Below are 14527 nucleotides of genomic sequence, written 5' to 3'. Positions count from 1 at the left end.
GCTGACCTAGATGTAGGGTTCAGAACTTGAGTTGCAAGCTAGGAAATTTGCTCTCTCTCTCCTCCCTCGCATGAATTTTCACGTACAAATTGGTCCCCCCATCATATAATGAATGCGGACCAAACTTATGGAGGGCCTAGATTTTGGATGTGCCCAGATTCCATCTTCAACTTTATGATATGCTGACCCTTATCAAGTTAATGAGGAAGAGGGCCCCATCCCATCCCATTCATGTGACTTCTATACAACAACACATCATCATTTGTTAGCAAAAATCAAGAACCATCTAGAGATTAATGAGGTCGTACATTGGATTAATGACATCATCAATGCCTCACCTAAATTTGTAACTCTTTTTAGTTTGAGACCCTTAACAAAAAGGTTTTTTTTATTTATTTAAATTAATTAAAAGGTAAATTGTAGTTTGGGAGAGCTATTGTTGAATAGGGGTGATTATAGAATACCACGTGGCCAGTATTCTATAATTTCTAGTTGGACAGGGTTTTTATTAGGAAGGAGATAGATTACTCATTATTTTATGGTTTGTTTAATTTTTTATTAGTTCTTTTGGAGCTTTTTCCGAACTTTTAAAGTAAATGTAGACCATCGACATGGAAAGGTCAGCCACCATAGCTTAGCAACTTTGAAGTTCGAAGGGAACGTGAATATTGTTCAGCTTTTATTATTTTCTCTTTTATTCGCAGTCCACACAAAAATGCTATGGAGGAGACGTCATCGCCAATATTTCACCTTGCCCTTGCCCTGCTGCTAGCAACTAGCAAGTTCCAAATTCAACCTTTTTCAGAGCAAAAACTAGTCTTAACTGCAAAGTCTCTGCGAGTGTTAACCAAAGGTAAAACATCACTTTCCTATCTTTGTGGAAAGCAGACAAAAATCAACAAACCGTCTTTAGGATTGTTCTTGTTCATCAAGTAATGATAAGATCTTCCTCTTTCTCATATGCAATTCTTCCAGCCCTGTTTCAAAGCCACACCAATATCTCTGATATTTAGAAGAAAATAAGAAAACGGATAAATACATATAAGAACAGAAAAAGAAGAAGAGAGATTCATTCATTCATACAGATATATTTGCAAACCCAGAAGCCACAGAAACACACAGAGCAAGAAATGAATGGTTCTTCAAGAAATAAACAAGCTGAGGCGCCACAACCAGAACAAGAGCACCAAAAGCGTCTTTGTGACTATTGTGGAAGCTCAATGGCTCTGCTATACTGCAGAGCCGACTCAGCCAAGCTCTGCTTCTCGTGCGACCGTGAGGTCCACTCGGCCAATCAGCTTTTCTCCAAGCACACTCGGTCACTGCTCTGTGACGCCTGTGACGGTTCCCCTGCCTCCATCTTCTGCACAACTGAGAGCTCTGTTCTTTGCCAGAACTGTGACTGGGAAAGCCACAACCTTTCGTCGTCGTCGGTGCACGACAGGAGGCCTCTGGAAGGGTTCAGTGGGTGCCCTTGTTTGAATGAGCTGCTTACAGTTGTTGGGTTTGAGAATATGGATAAAAAGGCTCTGCTTTTGAGTGATGAGAGCGGTGGTGGTGGAGGAGGAGGTGATGGGTTTTTGGGTTCTGGGGTTGATGGGTCTTTCGATTTGGATGATGGGTTTTCGGATTTTTTGGTTTGGGACACTCCCTCTGTTGTTAGTCTTGACGATTTGATTGTTAGCAATCCGGCTTACAAATTTCAGGCTATGGGGGTTCCTCCTCTGCCTAAGGTATGTATGTTTTTTTATTCGAAATTCTCTTTGTTTCTTTAAGATATAAAGGAAATGACTTTAATTTTTCTAACAATTTTTTATTAGTGAAGGTCTTATGTTTTCATTAAAAAGAAAAAAGAAGGAAATGTTCTATATTGCCCTTTTCCTCTGTTCAATATGGTGTTAGTCTTGATGCTTTGCTCGTCTACTAAAAGAAGTGATTTCAAGTAATATTTCTGGATTTATTTTTTGTTTTTCCTCTCAAGGTTCCGGGTAAAAATTCAGTTTCTGCTCAAAGAAATATAAAAAAAAACTTTATGTAAATTTGTTTCATTGTAGTTCAATGCACAATAAAGAATCCTAACCCTACCGGAAAGAATCCTTTGGTTCTCAAATTGTCTGTTGTTTCTCACTCCCTTTGCTTCGTTACTATTTTTTAAGAATATGATTTAAAAATTTGGAGGAAGGGTTTCTTTGCGCTTGTGTATACTGTTGAAATCGTCTATTATTTATTTCAATTTGACTTAGTTCAGGATATTGTTGTTGAATCAGAATCGCAATGCTGCTTGTGGTCGACACAAGGAAGAAATATTTCGTCAGCTTCGTGTGCTTGTCAAGTCAGAACCCAACTTGTTTAGCGAAAATGTGGATTTTAAACCCCTTGAGTCCCTAGCTTCTGAACAAAACATGCAACGAGGAAGTTTGTTTACAGGTTTTGAGCATGATGCAGAGCCAACTGTATTTCCTGCTTATGAGGTAAGCTTCTCTTATGTCAATGTTAGTGCCTGCAGATTGAATTTGAAAAATGATCAAGTGTGTTTCTTTCATGCAGGCACATGATTTTCAGTGTAACGATTGTGGCACAGCCGAAAAGCGAGAATCTTCTCCTAAAACATTTATAAGGAGCTACCTTCACGAATGTTGTGTAGTTCCTGACAAACATTCATATAATGATGGCAGTGCAAGTCATGCTAATGATGGTCATGGTCATGGAGGGCAAACGAATTCTGAAGCCTCCTCAGCTTTTCCCAAAGTTGCTGCACATGAGTTAAGTAGCCAAAACAGAGAGACCGCTCTCTCACGGTACAAGGCGAAGAAGAAAACAAGAAGGTATTACACCCCCATTTGCCACAAGTATCTCTTCTAAGGTTAAAAAATTTGACTTGATAGGATTGCAAAGTTCGTTTCATGCCAATGAGATTCTGAAATTTATATGTTTATCATTTCATAATTTATATTAGTAACTGTGGTCTTTCTTTTATACTTGAAATCTTGTTGAAGTTGTTAGTGATTGATGGAGAAGTTCAGAATTGGAGGGAAGTTTATAAATTCTTTATTATCATTATCACTTGTGAGCCTAATAATCTGATATTATTTGCATCAAGTGGCGGTTGTGGTGTATTTATCAGTCTAACTTATTTGTGCACCTCCTTTTCTGCTTGGCCTGTCATGAATGTTATCATGCCAGCATCTTTGGACTTTGGTATGTGACATATGTTTACTTGGAAACAATGACCAGGTATGAGAAGCACATCAGGTACGAATCGCGGAAGGTTCGGGCAGAAAGTAGGACGAGAATTAAAGGACGTTTTGCGAAGATGGATCACTGAGGAGAATGGTAAGGAAATATGACAGTTACAGCAAACTTTGATGTCCTCCTATTCACACATCTTCTTCTTCCGGGTAGAAGTGAAAGGAAGCAAGGGCTATGAACACACTTTCCTGTTCTTATATATTTTCCTTGGCATCCGCTTTTAATTTTGTATAATGGCATAAGTATTCAACAGCTTTGACAATCAGATGAGGAATAGCTCAAGACAGAATTTGCGACATTTTGCTTTGCTAGGAGCCATTGAAACATCGGTATGCGGTCCTGAGAAAATATGACATTTTTGCTTTGCTAGGGAATTATTTATTATTAATCTTGTATTCAGAAGCTTTTGAAATTATAGCTTGGATCATTTGGTTGCTTGTTTCTGAAAGAAAAAATAAATGTAAAATCTTGTATTTGGATAACTGTGATGTACATACAAAGCATCTCATCATGTTCAAGTTAACTTCTTTTTCTGTTGTGTTAAGTTAGTTATGACAGGAACTCAGTTAGGTTACTGTGGTCTTTATACATGTGTTTAATTTTATGGGCCATGGTTGGAATTTCATGTTTAAATATCCATACTTTTCTTCAAGTTTTTGTATTTTTTTTGTGCGTGCATGCGTTCGTGTGTTTAAGTTACATTTGGGCTAATCAGAAATGCTCATTCATAGAAGATGAAAGTAGAAAAACATGGGCGTGGTCTATAGTTTTAATGCTGCATATAGTCATACGTAGGGAGATTGATATTGTGCTGAAATCATTGAATTGCAAAATGGCTTGGATATATTAGTTAGGTTGATTGTTTGTGGCGACAATGGTGGTGGGAGTAATTGGCCATGACAAGTTAGTTGTGGTGGTGGTGACATGGTGGCGAGTGGCAATGATAGTCATGACATGGTGGTGGTAGTGAATCATATCAAGCTTGAGGTGATTAAAACATTTTTAAAAACTATAAGGTTGCAAAAGAACTAATTATTTTGAACAAAAAAAGAGCACATGGATGGAATGAAGAATTCTTAGAACAATCCTCAGGAGCAAACTTCAACAGCTTCTGGTTAAGGTCATATATGAATAAGTAATTGGATTGGTGCACTGATTCAAGAATAGTACGTCGGCGATGAAGGCCAAACATAAGAGATCATTCTCTTGCTGATCAGCCTTCACCTTTATGAATAAGTCCTCTGGGTTGATCACAAGGTCAGCATGTTCAAAGTGAAATGTCAACGTAGGCAGAGGTGGCAGCGGCGTCATCCATTTGTGGCAAAGTTCAAAAAGGGGGCCCAAGAGGCCTAGCACCCCTAACAAGGTGAGGAAAGCGCATGAAACACATCTCCAGAAACTCAACCACAGCCTTAAAAGCAGGCCTGATGAGAAAAGTAAATGAGCTACCATTGTCCTTGGGGCAGCCTCCACTTGTGCCCTGATTTCGTACAGCAAACACATTTGGGTCTATGAGAAGCTTTTGTCCATGCACACTTATGGCCAACAGATTGACGTAGTAATATGGTATGTCTTTGAAGAACACTAATTTGGGGACACGCAGACCACCTGGTGGTGTGGGGACGTCCTTACCAAATCTGATATATGTTTGGATCTCTCTTCGGCGTGTTAGGCACATTGAGAATACTTTACCAGTTTGATAGGATTGTTGCAGTGGAAAGGAAATCGGAGCATATCCCAAACCCATAGTCATGTAACCTTGAACTCTTCCAGCCTTCCAGAACTGATTTTCCTGGTGTCATAAGCACAACCAAACACTACGCCCGGAATCATCAGTGGCTGCCCACTGCTTGACAAAAAGTTTAAATTTTCAGCTGCGCATAGTTAGTTGCCATATTTTCGAGAATTAATAGTACAAAAGATTAATATATTCATGCCTGAAAGAATAGAATTGACAACGGTGCCGCCCATGTACTCATCGTGCTGGGAGCAGTAAGGACCGGTGCATTGGCCTGTCTTGCAAAACGGGTTTTGATTGCAACAGAGAGCAACATAAGATTTGGACTTAGCTGTTAGGGAAAGGGGGTTCTTTGGTTTGAAAGCATTGACAATCCTCTCACAGCGCCCATGTGAGGGTGCTTCCAGTGTCGGTGTACAAGTAGTATGTATTGAATGACCTTGTCGGGAAAGTTGCATCAAAAGTCCCAATCCCAACTTGTACAAGGTAAGAGCCGTAAGGGTAAAATTCGAGTTTCGGACGAATGTCAAGAGGGTTGATTATAGTTTGTGACACATTATTGTTGCCGAGGGATGCCAAGGTGTAATGATGGTGTTGAGCTCGGGCAATGGATCGGTCTATGAGTCTTTGGATTTCTTCTTCATAAGAAATATTGCCTGGATAGAGAGGTGATGCCGGCGATTCATGAGTTCCATGGTCAAGCCATTTGGTTTCCCTGCGGCATTAACGCAAACGCAAGCAAGGAAGAAGCCAAGTGATAGGATGCATTGCAATATTATTGCTGCCATTATCTGCCTCATAGCTAGTTGTTGCAATTCCTCATAGTGCTTGCTGCTTTTTGTAGTACGTGCATGATATATATGGCCTTAGCTGGGGAATTAAATTTAGCCCAGTATGGTAATTGTAGCCTGCATTTCTGTATGAGCAGCTTATTTACCTTAAATTTTCCTATCAAAAATAAAAAATTAAATAAATAAAAAATTCCCTATGAGTTGTTGCCACATGAGCAAATTTACTAGAAAGGTTCGTCCTTACATTTCTGTACTAAATTGATGCATATAAATAAATGTCTTTGGAAAATGCATGTATGTGCAATCAGGGGCGGAGCTTGAATTGTAAAGTTAAGGGGACCGGAATAGAAAATACAAATATATAAAATATTTAAGTATTCAATAGTTACATGTCTAGAGCTAAATACTTTTATCTCTCTACTGTTATATTATATATAACATATAAACAACTTAGTACTAAACAACATTTGAATTTCAAGTTCTATTCAGGTTCAGCTAATTAAATCCAAATCTTAACCGATGCCAAATTGCTAATAGCTTACAATTGCTATTTGATCTCTTTTTACTTTGTTTTATTTTGCATTGTGACTATAGTCTAAAATATCGATAATATCGATGAAATATCGAGGATATTATCATTTTTTCGAGTCAATGATATTTTGGAATGCATCCATACACATATCGTATAAATATTGATAATATCGACGTCGATAATTTCTCTCACACTTCAGCAATATTTGGCCAAAATATAACTATAATATCGTTATAATATCGATAATATGGAGATGATGAAGACAATGAAAATTTTGAAGAGTAATTTACTATTTGTGCAAAAATTCTCACGGGAGAATATTCGCTTGTGCATTCTTCAACCTTTAATCTTCTTTCTCTCTCTTTCTCGGTTCCTGTAAAAAAGATCGGAGTAAATAGACCACACCTGGGGGTTGTTGGCCAAAGGCCCTCCAATGCCTAAGTTATGTCGATTGTATCTAGGAGAAACAATAGCTAAAAATGGTACAGAGTTTTCTCTATAAGGAGAACCAGGTGACCAGAGCCTTGTGTGGTGGAAGGAGCCGTGTATGAAAATATGGAGAGAGAAGAGAGATATGGCTGACGGCAGTGATGGTGCCGTTGGCTAAAGGAGAGAGAGAGTGGAGGGGTATTTTCGTAGGGTTTGAGGACTATGTTTAGAATTCATATTACCTTGAGTGTTGAATTAAGCCATGTATTTATAGGGCTCTAGGAATCTAGGGTTTTTCAAAGAATCTAAACCCTAAATTGTAGAGATTGAGTCCATTAGGGATTTGATCGGGATCAAATCTCCTAATTTGATGAAGATATCTCCAAATTAGGATAATATCTTAATTGGTGATGTTATTTCTTTAAAATAAAGATAATATCCATATTTTTAGTATCAATTAATTTGCCAAATAAATGAGCTCAATTAATTGACCTAGGAGATATTTTTATTGTCCAAGTGGCGTCTCGTGATTGGAAGCCGAATTTTATACTCCCACATTTACACTAACACCCCTTGAGGTTTCTTGTGATTTCATAAAACCCTCTCAGGTCTCAAAAATTACATGAACACCCCCTGAGATTTCAATTTGTTTTCACAAAACCCCTTTTTGTTGATTGTTTGTCCAAAAATTGATGATTTCATTGGCAAAAAAAAAAAACTTATGCAAATGAAAAAATTAACCTCAACGAAGTGTATGCAATCTAATCTCAAAGGCCAACTTTGTCATTTGGAGAATTTTTTGTATAAAATCATCAATCTTTGGATGAAAAATCGATGAAAATGAGTTTTGTGAAAACAATTTAAAACCTCAAGGGGTGTTCTTGTAATTTCTAAAACGTCCAGGAGTTTTTTGAAAAAACTGAAAACCTCAAGAGTTGTTAGTGTAAATAACTCAAATTTGAACCTTATAGGAACTCTATGTGATACTAAGTCACTCATGTATCTTACCATGCAATGTATAAATGTGTAAAATATTGTAGTAAATCATTATAAATAAATGATTATGGTATGTTTAATCTTCTTTCATTAAATACTACATATTTTCTACACTCATAGTGTTTGTCAGCTCACTATATAATTAACTTAAATAAGTTAAACTCATCATGCAATGCATTTTCTTCCAATTTTTTGTGATAAAGTAATAGATAATTGACCAAATAAACACCTTCCAACGTTTCAAGAAAAATTTCCAAATTTTTCTTACAATTTCTGTGGTTTTTATTCAATTTTTATCGATATCGATAATATCCTGAAATTTTCATTGAAATTTCTGTATTTTTGGACTACCAATATTTATAAAACCATCAATATTTTAGACCTTGATTGTGATTGAGTCCACAATCGCCTATATATTTCATATGCTAGTTAGGGATATACTTGTCTTTCCCCGGGCAGTAACTTTCTTTGGTTTGTTCATAAAACTTGCAAGTAATATTCATATTCCTGCTCAAAGAAAGTTGGTTTGCTATGTGTAGTGTAGACCCACCAACTTATGAAAGTCACCTACATTAATTTACCTCTCCTCTTTCCTTTTTCTTTCTTTTTTTTTGGTCAGACTCTTCTCTTTCTCTTAAACAAACCAAACTAGCAATTCTTAGAAGATATTTTGATTGACCATATATTATTAGATCGTTAGGTTTTGTTTGGGCAAAAACTAATTTAAATCAGAGCCCAAGTTAACAAAAGGTCAAGCTTACGTGGTCCACCATGTGCTCAATCCAAACCAATCTAGTAAAATGGCCGAGACTTATAAAGACTATAATAAGTAGTTACAAATTTCAACTCAAACTTGCTTGCTAAAACCAACAAGTATAGTTCTAGTAAACTAATTGGAGTATTTCCTCCACAAAATAAATAATAATAAAAAACTTTGCATTTCATAACAAACTAAAAAGATGAGAAACAGAAAGATAATACACTTTCTATGCAAAAGGCCGCCCCTTCTGTTGCAGTTTCAGTTTGTTCCAGGGCCACTGCATATGCACTAGATTACAAAGCAAATCAAGAAAGACCAACCCATAAGCGAAAAAGTATATTTATACACATACATCCATATTTGAAAATTAACACAAAACTGAACACAAAAGTTGTACAAGCATAGCATGCATGGCCGCTCACAAAAGCTTGCCAGGGCATAGAAAATAACTGCTTCACATTTCTGCATTTTCCATTTAAGTAGCATCGTTGTCTGGCAAGCACCGAGTGAGTAAGTAACATCTATTACGCTTTCGTCCACACACAAAAAAAAAACATCTATTACGGAACAGAGGATGACTAAGAAGAGTTTATTTATAGCTAGCCCTTGATGCTGCAATTCTCAATGTGACTGGCAATTTGTTCACACCTAATTGTGGTTATCCTTCAGTACTAAGCTAAGAGTGTCTTAATCTTGTGGCTAATTGCTTGTAGTTGTCCTCATTGATTATGATTACCTAGGGAAAGAAAAACATGTGAGAGTAGAGTAAGCTTAAGACAGACAGTCCAATTGCCAATTGCCAATTGGCAGGCAACCAAAAGCTTTATAAACACACACACACACACACTGCATATTCCGCGTACAATACATGAAAAAAATACATTTGCATAAAGCCCTTTAAACGTAACGGCTGCTACTGCGGTGTGGCCTATCAGATATCCATTTTGCTCAACCTTCGCTTCACGTAACCTAATGGCTCAAGCTATTAGATAGCTAGGCTAGGCTAGGCTAGGCTAGCAGCTCATTTTTCCCAATTCAAAATCATAACTAGTAATATAAGCTTGAAGGGTTCGAGGAGGAACCTCATTAACTCTTTGCCCACAACACATCAAATATACAGTTTGTTCATAGCTAGCTCCAACTCTCAGTTTCCAACACCCAGCTCAACTCTGTTTCTTTCTTTTGTTTTTCTTTTTCTTGGGTCTTCTTTTCCCCTTCTGCTCTCCTATATATAAGGCACACAATGCAACAAGTAGAGCAAGCTCTTTGAGTCTTTGGAGTGCCCCTCAAATCCTCACATACTCCTTAGTAGTTAAAAGAGCTTCACCCTAAGAATGGCAGCCCCTGATGCTTTCCACTTGGCCTCTGTTTTTGGCATTCTAGGTAGGTTCTTTTTTCTTTTCAATTTTTACTTGGTTTTCAATTCTAAATTCTCTCTCTCTTTCTCTCTCTCTCTCTCTCTCTCTCTCTCTCTCTCTCTCTCTCTCTCTCTCTCTGTTTTTTATTTTCACAGGTAACATCGTGGCCTTCATGGTGTACCTAGCGCCACTGTAATCTCTCTCTCTCTCTCTCTCTCTCTCTCTCTCTCTATCTCTCTGTCTCCTTCATGCACATATGGGAGTTCATGTATCATATGTAATTGTTATCTAACTTTTTGCATTGCCTTTTATTTTATTTTATAGGCCAACATTTTATAGAATTTTCAAGAAAAAATCAACAGAAGGGTTCCAGTCCATACCTTATTCGGTGGCTCTGTTTAGCGCCATGCTTATGCTCTACTATGCCTTCCTCAAGACCAATGCTTTTATGCTCATCACCATCAACTCCGTTGGTTGCATCATAGAAACCAGTTACCTTGTAATGTACATGATTTATGCACCAGCAAAAACCAGGGTACATACTTTCTAAATTTATAATGCTCTCTCTTCTCTCTATCTATAATATATTCATTTCTTGTTCATCTTTAATTTTTTATAATTTGCAGATTTACACAGCAAAGCTTCTTGTCCTGTTTAATGTGGGGGTTTATGGTGTGATCATATTGAGCACCTACCTAATTCCAAATCATTTTCTGCGGATTAAAGTTGTTGGGTGGATTAGTGTCGTGTTCTCTGTCTCTGTGTTTGCCGCTCCTCTGAGTATAATGGTAACAATATTGCTTATTTATTTCATGCCAAATCAAACACTATATTCTTGACAGATCTAAACACACAATTGATTATCTCCTGCTATATTTTCAGAGGCTAGTTATTAGAACGAGGAGTGTGGAGTTCATGTCCTTCCCTTTGTCATTCTGCTTAACTCTCTGTGCTGTAATGTGGTTCTTCTATGGCCTTCTAGTGAGGGATTTGTTCATAGCGGTAAAACGTGTCATCATATATATATACATGCAGAAACACAATATATAATGCAATATAATTTGTCCAAGTTTAAAATCTATCTGCCTTGTTTTCTTCCATGTTTAGGCACCAAACATCCTCGGTTTCGCATTCGGGTTAGCGCAGATGATTATGTATCTGATGTTCAAGAACTCAAAGAAATCTGTGTTACCAGAATTTAGCCTCAATCAGATACCAAATGTGGTTGCAGTAAATGACATTGTAGCAAGTGACAGTCAATTGAAAACAGAGGACACAAAGAAGAGTTCTGAAGCTGAGGAGAATCAGTCAACAGAGAGCATGACAAATGATAGCAGGGCTGAAGATGCAGCTGCCGCTGAGCCAAATGAATCAATTGTGTGATCATCTAGAATAGACCAAATGAGCCAAGTGAATCAATTATGTGATTGCCTAGGGTTGGCACTGTGGATATTGCCAATTAGTATAGCTTTTATTATTATTATTATTATATTTATTTATTTTCTATAACCGATATTGGAGGGAATCGAACGGTAGACATCATATTCACATGTAGCTGTTGTTCTTGTTCTATTTCTCCATGATTGTCTTTTTCCCTTGCTCATACCTTATTTGGTTTATTCTTACATGTGGGCTTTCCCACCAGAATGAATGAATACTACAAATAGAAAGGAGAAAATCTAGTCTAATCACAATTGTAGCGAAACAAAAATGAAAATGCAATCCAATTGATGCTTGCAAATTTATCTATGAAGTAGATAGACACGCATGCCAAACATTATCTTGCTTCCTACTACATGAATTCAATCACTTGCGACAATTACATTCTTCAAATTTGAAAGTTCCCCAATGATCATGCATTCGTTTATTAAGAGAAAAACTTAACTCGAACTATCATATCACTTCATCATGCTAAAATTATGAGTTTAACCACTCAAATGAAGTCATTTTCTTTTATGAGTAATTAACTTATTTTATCAATGAAGAGTATGGAGGATTTCGAAGATGGTATCTTTTTCAACATTAGAAAGAAAAATACCAATAGATTAAGAGCTAATTAGTTTTCTTATTACTATACTTTACTTTCTACTTTTAATACATGACATATATTGCAAAAATAATGTAAATATTTTTATTTTTATTTTTATTCCCATTAATACTACACCACAGTTTGTTGTCTGGACCCCTTACTCCTGGAAAAAAAAAATATTTAATTTAATTTTAACTGATTTGTCATATTTGCTTTTGTTATATAAAGTAAAAGTACCCAATAATATCTATGAGTCCCGCCTTGCGCAGTTGCACTAAAGCACTTTTACCAATCCTGCAAATTAGGGTTTCCAATTCCTCCGCTTTAGTCCTTAATCTTCCTCACCGTTTTGGCCGAATTTGCCGTATTTCTGCATCAGTTTCTCAATATTTTCCCCATTCCTTTCCGTCATGAAGAATCGATACCCAAAAGAAGAAGGAAACAGGGAGAAATTCAACGGCTCGACATCGATCAACAAAAAGAAGGATATCATGAAGAAGAAGAAGAAGAAGAAGAAGAACATGAGGAGAATGGGTGGGCAAGGCCTTTCACTCGAGGCTTTCGCCAATGCCAAATCAAATAACAGCAGCTACTTCAATCCTGCTTTGATAAGTATAAAGCCCCCTCCTTTAATTGCATTTTCATTATACTTTGTTAAATATTTGCTCTTTACTTGGGTTTTAGTTTTTCTCTGTTTCTGTTTCAATGTTTTCCTGTTTATATGATCATCTTTTACTTTTTTCTTGCCGGGAAGTATCTATATACATGAAACTTATGACCACTCCCTTGTATTTTGCCATATTTATAATGATTCTAACAAACAGGTTGGGTTGTGTTTTCTGTCAGAGAAGCAAAAGGAGTTTTACAAGAATTCCAAGTATGTGAACAAGTATAAGAAGTCACTAAAGCAACAGCAGAGCAATCTTCCATTGGCTATAAGACCCCTTGAGGTTTGATTTTTAGCAATGTTTTATTGCGTCTTCTTTAGAAACAGATTGAGACAAGATTAGCATTGTAAATAATATAATAAACCAATTGAAATCCTGTTGTGAAACACAATTTGCAGCTTGAAATTTTATTTCATTTATCTTTTTGGTGGGTGGTACAGGAAGAGAATGAAACTGAACACGGTGATAAGAAGGATAATGAAGCTGAAAATGGTAGTAAGAAACATAATGAAACTGAAGATGGTAGTAAGAAGGAGAACGAAACTGAAGATGGTGGTAAGAGGAGTAAGAATAACAACAAGAAAAAGAGGTATGGTGCTCGTAATTTAATAGAAGTGTATGAGAAGAAGCATGAAGAGGAAGAGAAGGCAAGAAGGGAGAGGGATGCGATTATTCAGGCAAAGAAGGAAGAACGAGAAAAGGCCGAAGCTCGGAGGAAGTCTGTGAGGGGGAAGATGCTTAAGAAAACACATAAAGGTCAGCCTGTTATGAAGTACAGAATTGAACATCTTTTGGAGACACTTCAAGGTTCTGTAAAGGAAACATAGTTTGTGAAAATTCCGAAATGTTTGATTTTTGGATAATTGTAATGTTGCTGATTGAATTACTCAACTAACCTTGATAAGGGCAATTCCAGTTCCTCAAGCAAATGTAAAACCATTTTGATATCGTTAAGGTGCCAAATATGTTCTATCTACAGATTATTGTTCTGGTAGTTCTTTTCAGCATTTGCTGTGACCATTTAAATGCTCATTGATTTCAATTATTTTGCCAAGCATAGCTCTCTCTTGGGAGAGGATTAAAAATTTCGAAAACTCATGCCTCAAAGTTGAAAAAAAAAAAACCTTATTTATTACTGAAGGACAAACATAGGCTACATTATTATCAGTTGACACCATGGTTCTAAACAAAAACGCATATAAACACTCATCTAGCTGATACAACTTGACTGAACCAGCCATACACCGAGCAAAATGCCACACGAGCAAGTGCCGAAATGTTTGATCAAGAAAAATTGTAAGCGGATGCGATGCACAGCAATTACAGAGTACTTCGGACGTGGTTTAATGATGAACATGAGAGTACGAGAGCTATATCAAGTGCCATTAGAAGTCCCATAAGATCCAAACTGCCTTCATGCAAACCAACTTCCCCATCACCTAACTTCGAAGTTTGAGCCTCCTCGGCAACAATTATTTATCAGCCAAAAGGGTGAAAGAAAGAATGACAAAAGCCAGAAACTCGCGCCTGTATTTGAAACTCTTTTCAAGTCGAGTCTTCTGGTTCTGGGAAAGTTCTAGTATGTCTTAGAAACCAAGAATTTAGCATCCAACACTATAAGGCTTGCTCCAGGAGCTTCGTCAGAGTCCAAGTATTTTGGGGTCTACTTGTACTAAAAAGTCCAAGTATGGTTCCATATCCATGCCGATTTCCCAAACTAAGCCTAGCCCATTTCTTTACTGGCCCTTGGCATTGTCAGGAACCCATATTCTGCCCCCACAGAAATCTGCTAAAAGGGTTTTTGTCTTTTTCTTAATAGTCGATGATAGGATATGATATGATGAAGTTGGATTAGCAGAATATGATATTTGAAACGAAGATCTTAATCCTTGATTATGTTTTCATTTTTGTTTAGTTTGTTTTAGGGGACTGATAATTAAGTTTCATCCTCATTTTTGTTTAGTGTACTACTAGCCA

At 36.9% G+C, this 14527-nt stretch overlaps 3 protein-coding genes across 3 annotated transcripts; all 3 read left to right on the top strand.

The window, feature by feature from the left end:
* The first annotated feature begins 622 nt into the window (after positions 1 to 622).
* On the top strand, positions 623 to 3782 carry LOC110761810 (B-box type zinc finger protein with CCT domain-containing protein). The gene is made up of 4 exons (XM_021964379.2): positions 623 to 1733; positions 2268 to 2471; positions 2548 to 2825; positions 3235 to 3782. Exons 1-4 carry the CDS (start codon positions 1131 to 1133, stop codon positions 3323 to 3325), a joined length of 1176 nt encoding a protein of 391 aa, XP_021820071.2. The 5' UTR covers positions 623 to 1130; the 3' UTR covers positions 3326 to 3782.
* Positions 3783 to 9595: 5813 nt separating this feature from the next.
* On the top strand, positions 9596 to 11407 carry LOC110761839 (bidirectional sugar transporter SWEET9). Its single transcript, XM_088245123.1, has 6 exons — positions 9596 to 9878; positions 10009 to 10045; positions 10178 to 10388; positions 10480 to 10641; positions 10736 to 10855; positions 10961 to 11407. Exons 1-6 carry the CDS (start codon positions 9830 to 9832, stop codon positions 11234 to 11236), a joined length of 855 nt encoding a protein of 284 aa, XP_088101249.1. The 5' UTR covers positions 9596 to 9829; the 3' UTR covers positions 11237 to 11407.
* Positions 11408 to 12117: 710 nt separating this feature from the next.
* Positions 12118 to 13554, top strand: LOC110761769 (rRNA-processing protein). Its single transcript, XM_021964330.2, has 3 exons — positions 12118 to 12494; positions 12729 to 12832; positions 12991 to 13554. Exons 1-3 carry the CDS (start codon positions 12293 to 12295, stop codon positions 13375 to 13377), a joined length of 693 nt encoding a protein of 230 aa, XP_021820022.2. The 5' UTR covers positions 12118 to 12292; the 3' UTR covers positions 13378 to 13554.
* The last annotated feature ends 973 nt before the right edge of the window (positions 13555 to 14527 follow it).

The sequence above is a fragment of the Prunus avium genome, chromosome 8, assembly GCF_965620075.1.
Source record: "Prunus avium chromosome 8, drPruAviu1.hap1.1, whole genome shotgun sequence".
NCBI lineage: Eukaryota > Viridiplantae > Streptophyta > Magnoliopsida > Rosales > Rosaceae > Prunus > Prunus avium.
The sequence above is the reverse complement of the archived record's forward strand: the minus strand, read 5'-3'. Positions and strand labels throughout refer to the sequence as shown.